At 41.8% G+C, this 21,555-nt stretch overlaps 1 protein-coding gene across 7 annotated transcripts in view; it reads right to left on the reverse strand.

The window, feature by feature from the left end:
* Positions 1 to 280: 280 nt before the first annotated feature.
* The window catches only part of LIN28B (lin-28 homolog B), an 88,416-nt gene continuing 67,141 nt past the window's right edge, over positions 281 to 21,555 (reverse strand). For all 7 annotated transcript variants that reach the window (XM_064447547.1, XM_064447548.1, XM_064447546.1 and 4 more), the window contains exon 4: positions 281 to 5,433. In XM_064447547.1, the coding sequence (XP_064303617.1) occupies positions 5,064 to 5,433 (370 nt within the window). In that variant the 3' untranslated portion in view covers positions 281 to 5,063. The remainder of the gene's footprint in view (positions 5,434 to 21,555) is intronic.

Consider the following 21,555-nt stretch of genomic DNA (forward strand, 5'->3'; position numbering starts at 1 on the left):
TATTCTCACAGAGAGTAAGTACCAAAAGCTATGATCCTGCAGTTCAATTTTGATAGCCAAATAGGGTTTGGGGTGCAATTCCCGCAGCATTGCTAGTATATCCAGGTATACATTAATGACTTATTTCTCCCTCCCCCCAACAACAGCTTATATGACTAAAATTATCTTTTCTAGAGGTAGTATCCTAAAACCAAGTAAACACAGGTGCATATGAAAAGTCTGCCCAGTGACTGTACGGTGCTTTTTTATCACACAAATAAAGAAAACCTCAAAGGCTCGCTGTAAATGCCAACGTTATATGTTTTATTTTTAATCAAGTAATTCTTTTAAACCTCACAATATCCATGACTGACAGGAAAAAAATTAACATTAGGCATGAAATGAGAATATAAAATACATGATATGTAGAAAGGCAATCAGTGCTTTAGTCCCTCAAGACAGTAAGCAGGTGAACTGACCTTCAAAACTTCAACTCACTGTCTTTTTCTTAAAACATAAAATTCAAGTGATTTTTCTTTTATTTCACCTTGTAAACAACATACAAGTCAAAATGGACAATGAGGTAATCTATACTACAGAAGATAATTTAAAAACACTAGATAAGACACAGTATTAAAGACATATAGAAATCAGTGTTCACTTTGGTCTCTAGTATGGTTATTGTTATTATTACCACAAGCAACACATACTAGTTTAAGCCAGTCTGGTGATGTTTGTCAGCCAGTTGTTGCTTAACTTAGTAATCCAAGAGGTAGTCAAAACCATTATCCTTTGTAAAGATGGTTGTTATTACGCTTGGTTCAATGACAGTGGTAGCAAATACCTTGGTACTTTTCAACGTTCTCATAAAAACACTACCGAAGCTGCTCATATACAGCTCTGGTTTAGTATAAAAAAAGAAGCCTGTGTTCACAGATCAACCTCTTGTTATCAGTCAACAGTTGTAACAGGGGTAACACAACCAACGGATCTTAAAGAAGAGGCTGTTGATATACTAAGCAAAATAAGATCAATGCATTTAACAAGGCTCTGCTTGTTTCTAAAACAATACTCAAATCTCATTAAGACTTCTAGAAAATTAAAATCAGTGCATCTGCACATGTACATATCTTCCCAATTACTTTTATATCTAGCACAGGGGAATACATATATATTTTTTATGATAAACATTTCTTACAGATAAATTAATTAAATTAAATTTAAGACTCGATGAGATTTCCCATGTTCTTTTATAATTCTTCTTACAAAGAATGTTACAAGGTCTATAAACACTTTTTATGGGGCTCTATTCACAAAACTAAGTATGACTAAGCAGGAACTCCAGGATAACACTGGGGCCAAGTAAAACTGGGCTGAAAAAGGCGGCCTGCAAAGGGAAGAGGTAGGATCCAAATGTGGTGTTTGGCACTCCCTAAAAGCTGGCTACAAGCAAAATATTGCAAATGGTATTACAACGCCAGGTTTACCATTAACTGCAGCAAAAAGTTATTTGGCTCTTCCTCCAAATACAAGTCTTCCTCATGGCCTAACTTTTGCAGCGTGTAAATAAATACCATGACCTCTCCTTGGGGGAGAGTAAAAAATACCTCACAATGTCGTTTATGATTAAATCAAATTGAGTATTTTGGGGTGGGGGAATGGGAGGCAGAGATAGTCTTGTTCCAGGTTTAACCTTATCTCCACTATTGTTAGGAGAAAAATACATCTCTCTGAGCAGATATTTGAACTATTTCTACTCAAATGAGTTTTATTGTGAAGCATTCTGGCAAGGACAGGCTGGTGAATAGGGGAAATCTAGGCTGAGCCAATGCTGCAGAATATTAATTTTGTCCTTAGACATGAAGGAAGAATCCCAAACTCCGTCTGTGCCTCCTCCTTTAAAGGGGTCTTTGCTTATTTGGAGCAGCCTATTGAAGGAGTATAACTAGATCTTTTTTCTACTGCAGCCCAGTGCTAAGTAGTTACCTGCCACAGCTTGCGCTGCTATATGTTTGACTTAGGCATGTACATTTCTGTCTCTTCTCGAGATGTATCTATTTTCGTGAACAGTGCCCATAATCCTTTAGACAGAAAAATAAAAACTTTCAAAGAAATGTTTGGAAACGTCTCATAATTTCAAATGGATGCTTCATCTTAAACAAGTATTTGCCATAATGAATGCAGTGGTGAAATATCAGTTACATATTCAGTACAGATAAAAAGTATGTACCATAGATCAACAGCCACCTTTAAGGCTAGAGCAGCACAAAGGTGTGTTTATGCAGTAAATATGAGGTAGCCTTTTGCTGTAAACAGAATAATAATTTTATTGTCACCTATGTAAACAAAGTGGGCTTGATGCATTTGTGTTTTTATTCTTCCCCCTCTGCCCCCCATCCCCCATCCCTCCCCTCCTAGCAAAGCTAAGCACCAGTAGCTCCGACTGGAAGTCAGTGGGAGCTGTGGTTGCCCAGCATCTCGGAAAACTCAGACCCTGTGAATGTAAAGACACACATGTTCACATAAGCAACCAGTACGGAATACCACTTTATCATTTCACAGGAACTTATAATACAAAACGCTGAGATCTGATTATCAGAAATGTAGGTCTATGTCAACTCAGAGGTAGTTACTAATATCAGTACATAATACTTATATAGAGATAAAAAGGCCTAAGACTATTTGGTTTGTTCTGAGTAAGCAGGTCTGTAGACTATTCTGTAAAGAAAAAACATTACATGGTATATTCCCTGAGCAAAGTTCTTTGTCCTGAGTATGTTATGTAATAGTGATAACATTCTAATATATAAAAATAAAACCTTAAGTTTTCAACAATAAGATAGGGTTTGGTATGTGCTCTTAGCAGTTCAGTCTGACTTTGGTGCGCACAGTGATTTCAAACAGCACCAATAAAAATCTGCGTGTTGAAAATATGTCCTTATCTCAGCTCTGAACTTCTTACATATAAACAGGGAATGACCAGTTTTCAAATCCACAATTGCCTATTTCTATAAGGAACTTTGGTTTAAATTTTCAAAGTGACCTAAGTTTTGCATCTTTGCTGTTTAACCTGGTTTTTACACCGGCTAGAAGGTTAAGCAATGCCACTTTGATTTGTCTACATAATTTAAATAAGTTTACTACCCTTACGTAAGGCAAGGAAGTTCTTCTCTATAGATATATCACATTCAATATCGTCAAAGGTAAGCTTTGCATTAGCATACTGAGAACTTCAGTATAAACCATCGAGATTCTCGCAAACACTGGCAAGGAATTCACACAAAATAATTTTCTTGAAACTGTGCCCTTCACTGAGGCGTTTGGTTACTACCTGTTTACTGAAGCAGCAGCAGCAGCAACAGTAAAAGTCTCATCTGGCAGGACAAGTGGGAAGGGGAAGGCCACGTCACGAGCCAGCTGCATACCTGCTGTAACCATCAGCTGCAAAAGAGTCACCGTGGGTAGGGCTTCGGCTCACTGTAGCCTTTCACGGAGGCTGTTCCTTTAGTTTGATTATCCAAGCTTAAACCTACCTGACTCTTTCAAGCTTTAACAGCCTGTGTTTATTGCCAATGTTAAGGATTATACAGGTTTCTCTAATTAACTTACATCCGCAATGGGATTTGTCAAAGTACGTTATCTTACGTATGACTTGGTAATTCAGAAGTTACAAATGGAAAGCGACTTCAAGTTTTGATAGGCTCCAACTCTATTAACCCTGAGCAAGGGCTGCAGCCCAGGGAGTCTCACTCTGAGGCCACCAATCTTTCTCCTCTTTAATGCAGAAGTGTGTGGTCCCAGCGCACTCTGGACCAAGGCTAGTCAGCAACAGTCTCCACAAGAAGAAGATGAGGTCCAGGGCTTCTGGCAAATTTGCAGGCCCCTTCGCTCAGGCTTGTCTGCAGCAGACACCTGTCCCTGACTACACACATGCTGTATCAGCAAGGGAGGCTGGCTGAGCAACTGCAAGTACCCATCTACCTTTATTCTTAAGCAACTATTCATCCCAGGATCTCATTAGCTTTGCATTTGGTTTTCTTTGATGTTAACAAACAACAACAACAAAAATCCCTAGATTATTCTCTCCATGGCATTTCAACAGAAAACAAGGGGGAAGTCCCTTCAAATTGAGGGTTACTATTTGGGACCAAGAGAAGTTGCTGCTGCTGCTGCTGCTGCTACTACCACCACCACCACGGTCCCCTAAACGTTCACAGAATACGAAGGGTTAAACAGGATGGTATCCTGATACCACTCAAAAGGGTCTGTCTGGTAACAGCTTATACATTCTCCCCTACACAATAGTCATCTAAATTACAGTTACAACCATATTAATTTAACAAAACATTTTGAGAAACCAGCACAGAAACTACACATTCATTGTCTTTTCTGGAGCTTTAAACTCCTCACCAACAAAGGATGGTGGCAATGAGAGCCGTGTTGAGTCATGACACTGCCCTGGCATGGGCACGGGGAAGGGAGGGGTTTTGATACTTTGTGGAGATGAGAAAGGAAGTAACTCAAATTGATGGCATGGGGGATGCCTTAGTATCTTTAGTACCATATGGCAGCTTTAAAAATATTAAAGTATCCTTTGGTTCTCAAGAGAAGTAACAGTCTTGATCTCAGTTCTGTGTGTGATTTTTCAGGTTTGGTTTGGTTTTGAGTGATATTTCTTGGGTTTTCTTGTTTGTCTTTGTGTTGTTTTTTTTTAACATGTTTGGAAACAGGTTCTAGGAATGTGTTTATGAACATTTGTGGAGTCTGCCTATTGCTTCACAGTAATGTCTTGTGGGAGCTGGAGAGTGGCTTGATGGAAAAAATATATATTTATAGGTATGTACACATACACACACGCGCGTGCACACTCATACGCACACATACAGAAGGTAAAACGTAATGCACCCTGCTCAAATGTATTTTGCTTGGAGTGATTTGTCTATTAAAGAAAAAAAAAAATTCACAGTTCCTCAACAGTAGTTAAAATTCCAGGTCAGCTACTGATAATGAAATTATTTCCCCTGTACTTGCATGAGGTAGACATCCCAAGAGGATAAAGAAAACGGAAAGTTACGACAAACGCTTTAAGTTTTTTTCCTTTTCTGAACAGAAGGCCCCTTTCTGCTCGGTTCTTCGGGCGATGCAGACAACTTACTCGATGAAGCCTCCTGTGGTGACCTGCCTGAGCGCTCCGAGATCTCCAACCTGCCCTCCTGAGAGTACGATGGAGACGAGTAGCCGTGCGTTCCTCCCCCTTCTCTCGGGAAAGCAGAAGTGGAAGGCTGCGGTTCAGCTTCGTGTCTTCCCTGAGAACTAGTGGGCTGCTGCGAGACAGTTTTATGGGGGCAGTTAGCCACCATGTGCATGATGCTCTGACAGTAATGGCACTTCTTTGGCTGCGGAGGTAAACTACATTCTTTAGCGTGGTGGTCGAGGCCACCACAGTTGTAGCATCTAAAACCAAAGAGAGACAGATAGTTATAAAACGCAGCGTCAAACAGTAAGATTTTCTACGTGAGGTAAGCTCAGCATGAGCTCGCACAAGGTCTCTGGGTGAAACAGCGGGGGCTTCTGTGCCCATATCCCACCGCTGCAGGCTGAGATGCATTTGAGTTTTGCTTTTTAAGTCACTAGGAAGATGCCCCTTTGTCGCACCGGTGCCAAAAAGCACCCTGTGCTCGGGAGCGGGACCTTTCCCCGCCGATCCCAGCCCGCCGCTCCGCTCTCCCGGTCCGGGCCCGGCGCTCGGTCCCGCTAGAGGGCACCAGGCACCCGCGCATCCCGCCGCCGCCAACGGCGCCGGTTACCCGGTACCCACGGCACCGAACGCCCGCCGGCACTCGCGGTTTAACGCCTGAGAGGACGCGCGAGCACCGCAAAGCGGGGCGAGGGGAGGCCGTGAGGCAGTCACCGGCACCGGCCTCCGGCCTCCCCGCCCTGCGCGGCCTTCGCCCGTCGCCGGGTCGGGACCATAAAGAAGCGTGCGGAGAGGAGATACTCGGCCTCGGACGTAACCGCGTCCTAACGGACACCCTGCCTTCCGCCAGGGAAACCCAAACGTGGCGGAGGGACGCCCTGCCCCGAGCCAGGCTCTCGCCCAGGGCCCAGCACCTTGCCTCCTCCAGCTCCGCTAGCAGGGGTGCGAGACAAACTTTTACAATGCTTATGTTGCAGAGGGTTTGTAATGGCATTTACGGTTTCGATTCAACAAAAAATAAAAGACTGACTCGGCAAGAGTCATAAACCAGGGTTTGTTCCTTTCTCTCGAAATTCCCAAGCCGTGCTTAAGTGGTGGCGACCTGGGGTGCCATCTTCAACAGGTCATGGCTGCCCGGGGGCACCTCCTCCACGCCGCTCAGGCAAGGCCTCCTCCCTAGTCCTCAAAAATGGCCAAAACCCACTAAATACTCTTCTATTGACCCTGTTAGATTAGGCAGGGGAGTCCTGAAGAAATCTCCAGCAATTCCTTACTGAATCCTCTTGCTTTGTAACGCATGCCAGGAACGCCAGTCCTTGGATTACATTGTTCTAACACAGGATACGAAGAAATAATTACACGCCTTCGGCATGGTGACCCTATGCTGGTCATGTTCACCACCGAGCTTTCTATTTTGGCTATTTTTCTATTGTTTCTGTTACTTTGTTTTACAAAACTTGCACTGAATGCACAGAAACTTGATTTATTATAATTAGCACGCTACTGGAAAAAACTAAACCAATAACGACATTTTTTTTTTTTTGCTTTCCCTTAACCATCAACTAATTTAAAAAACAACTGCACAAATACTTAGGCCTGGTGGAGTCAACTGAAGGATGAAAAAAGACTGTAACTCTAACTAACTATATGTACAAAATAGCGCAACATGTTCTGACTCGAGCCCACGTCAAAATATTTTAAAATTTCAGGTTCCTGGAAAGTAACAAGGTACTGTTTCAGCTAGCATTTAGTGGTCACTACTAGTCTATACAAAACCAAATAGTTTAGTGCATGCAAAGCTGTATGTATAGCTGGAATCTCACCTACAGACCATACTTCCAAGGAAATGCTATTGATAAAACCTGAGTAATTTTTAAAAAGATTGCAAAATGGCTGCTAACATCTGTAAATCCATTCCAAGAAACAATCCCTCAACACCTCCCTCTTCATCTCTCTTTCTCACTATATAGCAAGATACTAACCATATCTTTATTTTAACAGACAAATGAAAAATAGCATAAGTAGCCCATGGCATGTTGTCATGTCCTACAAGACTGATCTATAATTTAGAGAAGTTAAATGATGAACAGAACTTCATTATCCTTTCAGAAAACATTGTAATTAAATTGTCATATCTTCCCTAAAAATTAATAAGAAACAAGAAACCAAACCCATTATACTGAACTCTGCACTTCTGTGACAACTGCAATAACATATCTTAGGTGAACTGTTCCAATTTTTCTGTCACCACTGCACAGAAATTTTATGTGATTTTCAGCAGAATTTGAAGACTATCCTTACAATAGTCTGTCTGCATATGGTACAAAATAACCCATGAAGAGACAAAGAATATAATGCTTCCCTTGAATCAAGCAGAAAATAACACGTACAAGCTCCATTGTCATTTAGCATTGATTTCCCTAGCGAGGACACACTGAATATGCTTAAAAAACAAACATCCTGATCTAAGTCCAAAATACGACGCTTCCCCCCCAATTAAAAAAAAAAAAGTTTTAAGTTATTAAACAATATCTGACTACTTTTTCCCAAATCATTGCAGACAATTTCAAATTAGTGACCCCCACTTAACAGTAACATTCGGTCTTCTTAACTGGCATTCAACTGCGTCTCCCAGACAAGCTTTCTAAACACCTTCTGGATAAAATAATACAGAAATAAAACTTGCTATTAGAAAAAAAGAACAGCAACAACAAAAAACCTTTTTTACTTTCTGTTTTTTTAGTGTTTTACTTCCTCTCCCTCCAATAAATACATCTAAGAATTCACAAATCTGGTATTTGTTCCAACTGAGGTTATATTAAAGAATAATGTTTACTATTATCTTCGTCAGTTTCTAGCAGTGTACTTGTTCCTGGGCTAAGTATAGCGTAATACAGGATAACATGGGAAAGTGCAGACACTCTGGAAATCGTGCATTTTGTCTTAATTCAGAATACAGAAATTTATAGCTGTGAATGCATTTGCACTTGCTTCCTTCCCTTAATATCACATGTATTTAGAGTGGTTTAAAAAAAAAAAATAGTTTGAAAATAGGTTAAAGGGCCTCAGTAGCAGGGTAAGCAGTAGCCATGGACAAATCAATTTAATCAGTCACTATGGCATGCACTGTGTTATCCAATTCAGTGAACCATTTCACCTCACCAATTGACCAAGAACCTGCTGTCAGGGCCCCTGCTTCCACTCAAGAGGCCTCCGTCACCTTTTACATATATATTTATCAATACATCCTACTTGCAATATATTGTAATTCCCTGCATTTATTCAATCGCTGCTAAAATGTCACCATAAAAGAAAACTCTAGCAGAAGCAGTTGTGATTAAACTATGATTTGGCTTTTCAGGAATGTTTTTTGTTACCAACCAACTCAAGCATCTGGCTAAAGTATCCCATTAGAATATATATGTGCCAGCCTCTGTGTGCTGGTTTTGGCTGGGATAGGGTTAATTTTCTCCATAGTACCTAGTATGGGGCTGTGTTTTCGATTTATGCTGAAAACAGTGTTGATAACACAGGGATGTTTTAGTTATTGCTGAGCAGTGCTTGCACAGAGTCAAGGCCTTTTCTGCCTCTCACCCCACCAGTGAGGAGGCTGGGGGTGCACAAGAAGCTGGGAGGGGACACGGCTGGGACAGCTGACCCCAGCTGACCAAAGGGATATTCCATACCATGTGATGTCATGCTCAGTATATAAAGCTGGGGGAAGAAGAAGGAAGGGGGGGACATGTTTGGAGTCATGGCGTTTGTCTTCCCAAGTAACCGTTACATGTGATGGAGCCCTGCTTTCCTGGAGACGGCTGAACACCTGCCTGCCCATGGGAAGGAGTGAATGAATTCCTTGCTTTTTGCTTTGCTTGCGTGCGTGGCTTTTGCTTTACCTATTAAACTGTCTTTATCTCAACCCACAGGTTTTCTCACTTTTACCCTTCCGATTCTCTCCCCCATCCCACTGGGGGGAGTGAGCAAGCAGCTGTGGGGCTTAGTTGCCAGCTGGGGTTAAACCACTACACTGGGGTGTGCCTGGACTTAAACAGGAGGGTAGTATTTATTCAGTTCTTTTAACTATTTATTCATTCCTTGTCAATCACTCTTACCAGGAGAACAGATCACACCCCACTCTGAAATGCCTTCCCCGCTCAAGGGATTTACACTAAAATGGAAATGGTCAGCCACCTCAGAGCTCACAAACTATACCACATGGCATCATCCACATGCATTAAGGTATGGTATTAACCCTTTTGTCCAAAATGCTTCACGTCTCTGCTCCTTTCTACTGTATATACTTACACAACATAACGAAATCTGATAGCATATGATATGTTCACACAAGCTATATGCATAAATATATAGAACAATATACAAGCTGGCTCCTGCTAAGAAAATTAGCAAATTCTCATTTGAGTATGTTCTCAGAAACTCTATATTAGTAAAACCATAACAAGTATTTCTTCCCCTCAAAAGCACCACAGAAATAATGTTAGCTTAAACACAAAAGTTTATATGTAAATTACATGAGATGAATAAACCACAAAAAGCCCTTAAAAGTGCAATTACAGTAAAGTAACCCTTGCAAGAAAGCAACAGCAAATAGGATTTGTGAAAATAGGACTGTCTTTCTCATAGTATGCTCCCATGATTTACTAGGTAGCTTCAGGCTCAAAAAATAATGCAACAGAGTAAATAAAAGAGATGGCAATTATCGTTAATGGAGAATGCTTTCTTCACTACATCACTGACAGGAAGGTGAATCGGGGTGATATTTTGATTTAAAAAATGAACATTTTAATAAAGGAACACCTTGAGACACTTGTCTAGCACTGTATTTCAGTATTCTCAAGAAAACAGTAACATTAATACCTACTAATGAAGAAATAGAGCATATGGCAAGGCTAAAAACACTTCTAAATTCTCCTTCACTATGGATTTGTGATTGCACAGAACTATACATAGTAAAGGAAACATGAACAAGCAAAACCCGTATGGATTCCAACATAAACTATGTTGTATTAATTGCAATAAGCTGATGACTGAAATTCATTAGAAGCACTCAATTTCACAACCAAATGCAAATACAAAATAAAATACTCTCTAGCCTTCAGCTATTTTCCTTGTCCCAGCAGTCAGCTCCTACTGAGGAAGCACACCCTAGCCCTATCTCTCTTAAAATGACAATACCCCTTGCAAATACCTTCGCCACAATAACAGCTCGGCTGAGTGAAGCAGTAAGGAGGGCAAGCAAAACTGCTTGCTTCTTCATACTGCTTTATAATATGATTTAGATGATAATCCAATATATATGACAAGTAGAGAATCATTTGTGTGGCTACACACTATTATCTGTTGAGAGAAAAAGCTTTAAAATTGCCCTGATGACTGACTTTTTCTTGGGGGGGGAAGGGGAGGGGTTAACATCTAACAAGAATAGCAAAGGGAAGAAAGGGGCAACAGTCAGAGGAAGACTAAAATAATTCACCAGGATATTCCCTACACCAACTCCTCTTTTGTTTTTCCTTTTGGAATGCTATTAGACAACAAAAAACTGCATCTTGGCTAACAATGCTCCACCTAGCAATGTTAATGCTTTGAGAAATGGCATGGCATTCTAACGGCATGCACAAATGAGATTTTTTACAATACAATGAACGCCAACTAAGCAGCTAAACATAAAAAAGGGAAACGTTTAGAATTTTAACTAAACGTGCTCTCTTTTTTAGTAATTACTTTCACAGCATACCTAAAGAAAGACCAGTTCTTGCAGACAGAACACACAGCAGATCTCTTGAACTACCTTGTTTTGCTGTAAAGGGAGGTTAAACTATCCACGATCTAACAGAAATATGGATCTTAGACAAAACCAAGACGTTTTACTCTCCAAGGGATTCAGTGACTTGTCTTGAAAATCAGGCCGTGGGGCAGTGCAAGGGAACACTTCTCGCTGGTGGATGTTAACGCTTCAAAAAGCTTGGGGAGGTGTGTGCTTGCTCAGGCACCACCTGGGATGAGTTGAGAAACACTTCCAACACCTCCACAGAACTGAGAGAGTCTTCTGGACTGTCGTGGGTCTGCTAATTTCAAACTGCCTTTGAGATAAATACAAGTATATTTTAATGATTACTTAAATACTCCAGTACCAAATGCTGGGTATCAGATCTGTCACAGCAGCACTCCAAAGACTGACAGGATCACAGGTGATTGCTGCTAAACAGGCACCTCTCATTTGTTACTGTATTAGAAAAGGACTAATCACTTTTACTTAATACAGGTATAATACAAAAATCCTTCTTGCTGAGAAGCCTACACTTCAAAGGGAAAACCAGTTTGAGTATTTTTTGAAACAGGGCATTACCCTTATGCCTTAGAACAGATAGCACGTGCAGACCTCATCCTTTTACAGCAAGAAATGGGGAAGCTAAATATGAGGCTGCAGTCGCTGCAACTTAAAAACAGGCGGCAACTGTCCCTGGAAAATAAAAAAAAGTTTGGTCAGCTGCCAGGGCAAGAAGCTGCAGGAGCAGCGGCAGCGCGTGGCAGCGGAGGAGCGGGCGGCAGCGGGGACCCCCGCGCACCCCGAGCAGCGGCCAGCGCCTGCCAGCAGCCCCACGCTGGGCACCCGCTCCTCTGGCACTTCACTCCTTCCTCCTCCCCTCCACTTTTACCAGGGGATTCCCTTGAAGGCGTGGCTCGGGAGATATCCCCCCCCACCCCGAACCTTTTCAGCAGCATTAAATCCCAGGAGAAATAAAGGCAGCCTGTTTTTTTTTTAAAATCACGGGGTGCAGGAGGGCGCCTCGCCGCAGTGCATGGCTGCGCTCCCTTGCTGCTGACCGTGCCCCGCTCCCCTCACCCAGCAGGGAATTAACCCGCAGGAACAAGGCCCAGCTTTTTGTTTTTAAAGAATGAAACCCCACCAGTGAGTCAACGAGACATACGCAAGATGCACTGAACATTCGTGTTCTGCCCACGCCCTCCGAGAGGGAAATTGCTGGAATGTTTCTGCTGACATGCACATTGCTGGGTTTTATGCCATTTTGCCTATCAAACTTTAATTCTTAAGCTATAGCTGAATGCAGGAGAGAATATAGGTAACTTTGAAAACACTCTGAAAGGGTACTAGTATTCAAAATACTGAAATAATACTTAAAAAATAATTTAAGGTCAAGTGAAATTACGTTGTTAAACTAGAGAATGGAGCACTTAGCATCTTCATCAGAACAGTGTGTTCAGCGAGCAGGGTCACACGAAGGCAAAAAACTTCACTAGCACCCTCATTTATCAATCCATGAAAAAAAAAATCAGATTAATTTTAAACCTGCAATTACTTTTAGCCAAGTGTATTGGAAAATGGTGTATTATCAATTCGGAAAGTGGCACATCGGGGCCACATTTAGATTTGTGCTGATCCTGTGAGTATTTGCTTCCCTGAACCCCTCGTTCATGCAAAACACTGTGCAGAGGCGACATGCTGGGAAAGTTAATTGCAGGCTGTTGTTCTTCAGTAAAATTCAGTTTGAAAATTTCCTGTGCTTTACTGCCTTTTTGACGGTAACAGAAATATCATTTTCTTAAAAAAAAAAGATAACCTCCTAAAGAAATAAAGATTAAATAAAATAAAAATGCTCATTTATCTACTTCTCCTCCAAATCCTACAACACAGGATAATGTATCAGTGATTGGAGACTTCCAATTTGGTAAGAAAAACAAGGTCCCTCCATTTTTTTAAGCTTGCCTTCTTTCATCTTACAGATAGCCCCAGCACGCTGACACAAACCCACTGTCTGCAAGGCTTCCAATAACACAGGGTCGAATATTGATGATGTTTACTCTTGTTAGAAATAAATAAATAAAAATGCTCCATTGTAAACTCATCAGATCGACTAGTTTTCTGTGGTTAGTTCTAAATCAATCTATTTTCCCCAGTGTATCGCACAAGTAATATCAATAGGTTACGGTCTTTTGTTGCTTGGGCTTCCCCTCCCCCTCCCCCCCCAACAAAGAAGCTGACAAACACCGTGGGACATTTGCCTGATAAATCAGGCCTGTCGGGATACAATTTAGCTTAAGTTTGTGAGGAAATGAATTTGTTTAAAATCTGCTAATACGATTTTGCTGAAAGGTGGATTTTTTTCCTTTTTAAGAACCAAGAGCAACAACAAAACAGAAAGGTGGTTCAAGATGCACAAAAGGCAGTCTTTCTCCACAAAAATGGAAAGGACTACACAGACAGCAGCTCTGAAAAAATAACCTTATCAATGTTGTTTCCATTCTTTCTTCCTTTCCATGAAATGTTATCTCTGCTATCCACTCAGCCCTCTTTACAGGCATGGAGGAAAATTATTTTTCACATAATCACATAAAAATCCTTAGGAAATGCATCTTCACAGACGAGTGCTTTGGATGTACCTTCATCTGTTACAATAAAAGGGTTTTCTTTATACTGAGAATTAAGAACTCCTGAAATAACAATTTAGAAAGTGAGGTCTTTTTTTCTAAGTAACATGAAAGATGGTTTTGCTCCAATAGTATCAATACAGCATGGAGAGAATGTGTATATTTTAACGGCTTTAACCCATCTAGATAAAGCAGATACAAGATCAGTGACGGTTTAAGTTGTTTTAAACAGTCATATATCATGTGTAATCAAACATGAAATCTTATACGGTGATTTCAAATAAGTCTACTACTGTAATCTTTCTGCATTATAAAAACACACATGCAAGTATTCTCAACCACAAATTTCCCTTGTAAGTCTTAATTTCTGTGGGAATAACAAAAAAAAAAGGGGGGGGGGGATTTTAAATTAAAACAGTCTGTTTTACAGTACCTTTAAAAAGAGTAAGTATTTTCCATAGCTCATGGTGGAAAGGCAGCCATACAGATTTGCTCTGGGTATTGCTGCACTGTGTACCCAACATTTGCAGCCTATTGCCAAATTTAGCTGGGGTGCAGGCGTGGGGGTGGCCAGAACTAGGTGGACTCTGGCTGGCTGTGTTTGAAACCACTTCCACCACAGGGTGCGCCTGTTGGCAGAAGCATAGTTCGGTAACACCAGAAATCTTCACAGAGGTGGCTTGAGCCTCCTGGCCATGTGGATAAGGATGCACGCTGCATAAAACCAGCTCAGCTCCTTTGGGGTCAGTGAGGTGCTGCTCGTGAGCTAAGAGGCATGCCTGACCTTATCTGCCTCTCAGCAGAGCCGGTTCCAGGGTTTCTACATCCATTGATCAGCTAATCCACAGATGAGATAAAAGGGTAGTACGTAACTGGGAATTAGTTGTTAAAAATTGCCATTTCCCTTTTGTTCCTTATTTTATGACTAACGTACGTTAGCAGCAAATACAAGTAACACCAACTCCTCGCAACAGCAGGAAACTGGCAAATAGCATCCTGGCAGGAGGTTGGAGCACTAAAGCAAGTAGTGGTAGAGGAAGAGGAGGCGGCGGCAGTGGCCGCAGCAGACTACTCTGGAAGTTCATAACCTATTCTTCTTCCCCAAATACCAGCTTATAGTCATATGACTTTCGGTATCCCTTATAAATTGGTATCATGCACAAAGTTTCCAAAATACCTGGTGACAGAGTACGGACTGACTTAGATCCCAGCTGTCAAAACGGATCCTCGTTTTTAATTCACTGATTTAGATGACTTACATGAATATGGGCTTCATGAGTGTTAAGGATTGCAGGATTTGACCAGCAACTCACATCTTAATTTCATTCTTCAGAAACAAAGGGACTGTTACTGTCTGACACACTCACTGCGAGGAGGCCATGCCAGCTATCTCTACAGGGGTTCCTATGGAATTAACAGAGTAAGTCGTGTCACATGAAATACATGCAGGGCTTCCTTTCCCAACTGTGTAACAAAGGGACCTCAGACGTTGTGGTTGATTTTCCTTGAAATAGCACCTATAAGTTCACGTGTTCAATACCTGCAAGAAGAATTAAGCCATTCAGATGCTCTATAGCCACATTTTACTGGTAAGGGAAATCTGTATCACTCTGAAGCACTGAATGAGAAATAAAGCAGTCGGTTCCTAAGTCACTTTTCCAAACTTGCATCTTAAAATGTCTAAAATGGACTAGCTCCATATAGTGACATTATTACTAAATGGTTGTGTTCAGCATTTTCTATAACACATTTTTAAGAGGCTTTCAACACCTAAAAGGAAAAGTTAATTCTGAAACTTTTTGCATCAAAATGCAGAAGCAACAGTAAAGCATGAAAAGAGGATTTCGGCTGCCATAGGATTAAGCCTCATATGTTAAAACTTTTAATTCCCACCTGAGGCAGGTATTTCTCTTGTTCCACACTGCCCGATCCCTGAGAATTAAAAGTGAAAGAATGTAATTTTCTACTATTCCACCCAATCTCACCACCAGATTTATCTTCATTGTTAATTCTCTCTGTAACTGTGTACATAAAAATAAAACACACATTTGTGGACATAAACCCAACATTGTTAATTCAAAATTTGGTGTTTCCTTTTTCTTAGTTTGGCCTCAGGATGGCAAATCTCATGCACAGGATTGAGTTTAATACTTCTCTGTATTCCTTTAATTCTGTGTACAGTTAAAAATGAAACGTAACTGAAAGCATTTCTTTATATGTAGTAAACTAGATCACTTTATCCCTCTGGGTTGTGATTACATAGATTAAGTGGTATCACTCCAGTAAAATGATAACGAGGTTAATAAAACTTTTTTAAAAGATTGCATCTTCCCAGAAACAGAGCAACTTAATGGTCTTAATTCTGCTCTCAGTCACATGGGTGTAAATCCAGGGCAATTTTGATGACTTCACTGAGCTTATTCTCTGTTAACTTTAACAGTGTAACTGAGAAAAGAATTTCCCACTGTGTATGAATACTGAAAAGTCACACTGCAGTAGCCAAGGCTGGTTGCAGAGGTCAGACTGATACAAGCTGAGAGGCAACGCGGCAATGCAGGCTGAAGCCCCTCAGTTCCACCTGTAAATCTGTGTTTGCTGGTTGATGTAACAATTGAAAGCATAACGTAGCACAAATCACAAAGTTGAAAAAAGAAAATGAAAGAATTACAGCCAAGATAGAAGAGTTATTTGTTTGATTCTTCTCCCCATTTATGCTTAGCCTTTCAGGTAAGAAAGAATGAATGATTTCAAAAGTAAGGATGTTTATAGGCCAAGGATCAATGCTCCTGGCATGATTGATGAACTCTGCATCCGGAGATTTAGATAAAACAGGAACCCTAGACCTAAATAAAATGTTTGAAAGCAAAGAATAATTCAGTTAAGAGCACCCCAGTTGTGACCAATGCAAGGGCACAGCAGATTACAAGTCGGACACTGATTGCACTGGCCAAAGAAAAACACAATGGACATATGCTCACCGAGCACGGCACAACTAGCTATCTTGTCGTTTTTATTAGAAATTCATACCCAAGCTACAACTTCAGTTATGGAAGCCCTGAATTTACAATTTTAAAAGCAGTCACAAACCAAAAGAGAGATTAATGCCAGCATTATGTGTGTGCCTTAACAATTCATCCATGCTCTAAACCAAAGAACCTTCCAGTTATCCAGTAGCACTCGCTGTGCAAGGCAGGAAAACTCTATGCTAGGACTGGAAGCGCACGGCTGCAAAGAGGGCAACACAATTTTATTGCAAGCCCTGAAGTTGCTAGTGATGAATCAGACCTCTGGCTGGGGTGGAAGAAGGCATGTATGGCTGCAGCCACTTTTGCAAAGTGTGCACAGGCTAGCAAGGTACTGAATTTCTGTAGGGAGAATAGTTACGAGTTCTTCCATTTTGGAGGGCAAATCCTGACTTCTGAAAAAATAAAGGATTACTCAGTTATGCTGGTAGCCTGTCCGCTCTCCTCTGACTCCAGGCTCTGGGGGCAGGTTAGAAGACCTGGAAAGGTGACTGTGACATACTGCAGTGGCTAGGAATGGAACATACAACGTGTCAAATCCACAGGAATCCACAGGATTTCATTAGCCTTGACTAAAACCCAGTTTCTTCCTGTTTTAGTGATTATTTGCCATACTGCTACGAGGTTACGGAGACAACTCTTACTATTCATTGAGCAGTTATATTATTCCAATGATAGATCTTCCGCAGGAAAAATTGAGAGTATCCTTCTCCCACAAGACCTTAAAATACTGCAACTAAACCAGCTGAGGCAGTGGATTTGAACTCACAGCTTACAGAGAACTGGATCTATTTTTCTTCCATTCTGGATAAATGCCCATTGCTTGGTAGAGGCAGCAGGACCCCCACCCCCAGTCAGTGTCCTCTATCTGCATGAACGCCTCCTCCTCACAGCTCCTTCTGAGGGGTGGCATACTGGTGCCACAACCCTCAATCCGTGCAATCACAAATTATATCGGGTGTTAGGTATCTATATTACTTCACCCTTGGTAAAAACCGCGACACCAGTCTCAGAAACTGCTGTAGGCTTGGTAGCTGAACTCCTCACCCTGCGCTGCCCAAAGCCTCCATCGCTGCCAGCCCTCTTCAGGCACATTCTACCCCCAACACCTTGTGGTGCTTCTTCCACCACTGGGTGTAATTCTCCTAGAAATGGGCAGTGACCCCCGTTCCCTAGAGAGTGAAAATGAGAAACCCCTGTCTCTTACTTACAATCTACTAATCCTCCTTCAAAAGGCTGAACAACGACCATCTGGAGATCACAGCAACCTCCTGATGGAGGGAAGACTTGCATCCAAACATGTCTTTCACACTGAGGTATGTGGTGAACCCCAAGGATCTTCTGTGTAAGGTTAAAGTGTGCTCACTGGATTGGCCCACACAAGTGAAAGGGAAGGCTCAGGAGCCAACTTGATAATTTGTTATTTTATCATTTATTATTGACATAAATACATCAATATATATTGCCAATATATGACATAGAACAACATATATTACAGCTCAGCTGTAAGCTAGAGCGCTGAGTTGCTGGCTGTCCAGTAGAACCCCCAATTGACATAAGACACAGACAGCAAGTAAATTTGGGTTTTGAGGCTCGTGGCAGCACCCAAACATTAAATCTAGGAACCTAATGCCTTCTGCGTGATTGAAAAGAATAATATCTGAACAGTTTTAGCCACAGAAGACAAGGGACCAGACCTTTGAAAGTCTGACACTTCCTACACTATTCCTGGATACTTCCAGGAACAAATCAATTGTGTATTAAACCAGCCTCACTCTTGAAAACCTGGAAGACCAGAAAGCCTTCCTCCTAAATCAAGATCCCTTTGGCCCTCCTGCTTACAAACCTTCTAATTCTAAATACTCAAAATACCTGGAAATACCCAATTACAAATAACCACAGAGTGGAGGGAGACTGCATACCCCACCCAGGACTCTGGGCCTCAAGCACAGCCCATGAGTTTCCCTCATGAAAAGTCTCATCCTTCCCAGCCTCAGAGGCTGGTGAAGACGGTGGCGTCACCTACTTTCTCTGTCACAGGCAGCTGTGTGACCCTGTCATGTATAATCAAACATTTACAGGCATTTAAATGCCTACATCCCACTGACTTCAGAGGCACGCAAGATCCTCATAGCTTTGAGGATCTGAGTCTGTGCCCGTCAGGATTATATGTGGTAAAGCAAGAAAAAAAAAGTTATGGTACAACAGAGTACAACCATACAGTGATCAGGCCACATATTAATTGGTATTCACTGAACTAGAGCAGGAATCAAGCGCGTCCTGGACAATGCGTAAAATACCTGATTTTGAAATTATTGTCTTTGTTATAGCTATTTCACTACTGTCCAACTATTGGGATGAAAAGTCAGACAAGTTGTGAAAAGTCATCTCACTTAAGCCTACAACCCAAACATTACATGGAAAATGAGGGCTATCAAGAGCTTAATTGGGCTTTGCACAAATGCCAAAAACCCCTCCACATGTCTTTTTCATTCCTAGTTGGCAGGAAGCACAAAAATGAGAATCAGATGAGGAAAACACACACTTTCTACACGGTGCAAAAGCCTGAGCCAGAATGTCTTCAACAAACCACTGCACTTAGCTTTCATCCCAGTTTCCCCACAAAGTTTTGCACAGCAAGTGCCACCATTGCTTGCTGTCTTGGCAGTACCGGCAACAGCTCCTGGGATGCTCTTCTGTTTTCACATTCCATACTATGAAACAAGCCAGCAACAGTATGATGAGCCAGGCAGAATGCAGGGAACTGCCAGGGATGCTGCTCAACTGCTGCAACCCATCCAGAACTGTAAGCAGTGACCAGGACTCCAGCTCACCTACTTTGCATTCCACTCAGCTCTTCTTCAACAATACGAAAATAAATGGAAGATAATCCTGCAGTAAACAGCCCTCTTTTCAAATGGAATACTTCCAAAGACATGATCTGCTTTCAAAAACTCATGAGGATGATCCGTGCAGTAACTAAAACTGCTAGCCAATTCTCAGCAGCAAAACTTTTCATCCACTTTTTTCAGTTTGTAGTGTTTGTTTAGCTTGGTTCACATCACACTTCCAGTTTTGAAGCAAAATCATAAATCATTGCACTGGCACAACCGTGGGTGTGATAAACACTGGCAGGAGGTAGGAGGGTGTACGTTAAGCAGTGCGATTCCCATCATCCTCAAACACTCTTGGCCTGCGGAACTGAATGTGGAACCGCACCCTGTGTCTGGGTCTTAGAGCACATGCACGGCCTTTACACATATATATATACTGGATTTCTACCTGGGTTCATGAGAATGTCAATCATAGTATTTTATTTATCTAATCAGCACCAGTAGGAGTATGTACGTGTAAGATGGATGGAAGAATCATGCACTGGAAGTCCAGGCACAAGATGCAGATGTTGAACTTCGTTTTGTAAACAGGGCGGCTGTAGCTGAATTCCCTTTCAGGTAAGGACAATGAGTTGGAAAAGAACTTAATAGCCAGCTGGCTGCAAAGTGTGGTTTGAGTTAAATACATGCTAAATACAGCACATAGAGATGCATGTTTTCCATCCTCTAAGTAAATATGGTGTTACACCATTCTTTTACATATTGCCCATAAAATCATCCATCCCTATTTTGGGTTAACTAATGCTTTTTTTTGTGTGTGTGTGTGTGAACTCTCCCTCTACTCACACCTAAAATAGCTGGGGTATTGCCCACCTTACGCACATGCAAGTGCTACTTGCAGCTGGGTGATTTCCTTTTTGCCTCATTCACAGGTTTGGCCTTGCTGTGCTATCCTTTCTTAATTTCCCTTCCACTGCAATGCATGGTGTGGAAGCACTGTACCTGTCAGGATGCAGCAAGAATAACTCTCTGACTATTTTCTTTCTGATGCTATTGTGAAGATAGGGCTTCAGTCAAAAGCTGCTGCTCATGGACAGAGAGCAGTCTCATAGCTAAAAAGGGAGAAGAGAAGGGATTGTCAATAGTTTGTGACCAAATAGTCATGAGATGGCTTCTCAGCTCCATTTACCTTGCCTGTAGTTACCTCAAATGCAGCAGGTGGGAAGCCTCTGAGAGGAGCTTGGCAACTTTGACACGCCTGTCAAATGGCATTTTACAATAATCATGGCTATGATTACCGGACTGCTGCATACAGTCAGAAACTAAAGTGTAATGTTTTATTACACTTTATACAAGATATTCCTGTCTTTGCAAGAGATACAGAAGGGCTGCACAGAGGTGCCATGCAGGTGGGTCAGAGAGTTGGACAACAGAGGAGGGAGAGGGATAAACAAGCACAGGGCCATCAATATCAACCCCTCTATTAATGGCACGTAACAGAGGCCGTCATCAGTGACACTGGCTCACCTGCTGTCAGAGTCTGGAAGGCGCAAAGCAACGGGAGGGCTGTTCAGTGCTGGCGAGGCAGAGGCCAACCTTGCGGCAGCACGCTCAAGAGGAAGCGTGCCCTGTCACAGCAGCGCTGCACAGCTCACCAAGGAGGAAACGCAGCGTGGCGGGCTGCTTGCTCAGGGCCTTCCTACGTGAGACTACTGACATCGCTAGGATAACTGTTAGTCAACAACATCTGCTGGTTTTATGGTACACAAGTTCAATCGTTTCACTTCAGGAGGAGTATGAAGTTCTGCTCTGTTACTGAACTCATGATTTGGGGTCGAAGGCAGACGAGATGGGTAGGTTTCTTTTGTTTGTTGTTCAGTGCAACACTCACCCTACTCTGTGGATGGCTCGAGCACCTCTGCAGCAACAATAGATGTGTTCTCAGTCTCTCTGGAAATTACCTTAGCTCTTTACCACAGAGCTAACTGCTCCACTGCTTGTCTTGCGGAACATAAAACAGCTTCACAATTGAATTACCGACTTTGATATTAATTCAATAAAACCTGATTTTTTTATTCAAGAAAGGGACAGCCTATAGGACAGACAGGTTCCCTCA

This window comes from Phalacrocorax carbo, chromosome 3, assembly GCF_963921805.1.
Source record: "Phalacrocorax carbo chromosome 3, bPhaCar2.1, whole genome shotgun sequence".
Lineage (NCBI taxonomy): Eukaryota > Metazoa > Chordata > Aves > Suliformes > Phalacrocoracidae > Phalacrocorax > Phalacrocorax carbo.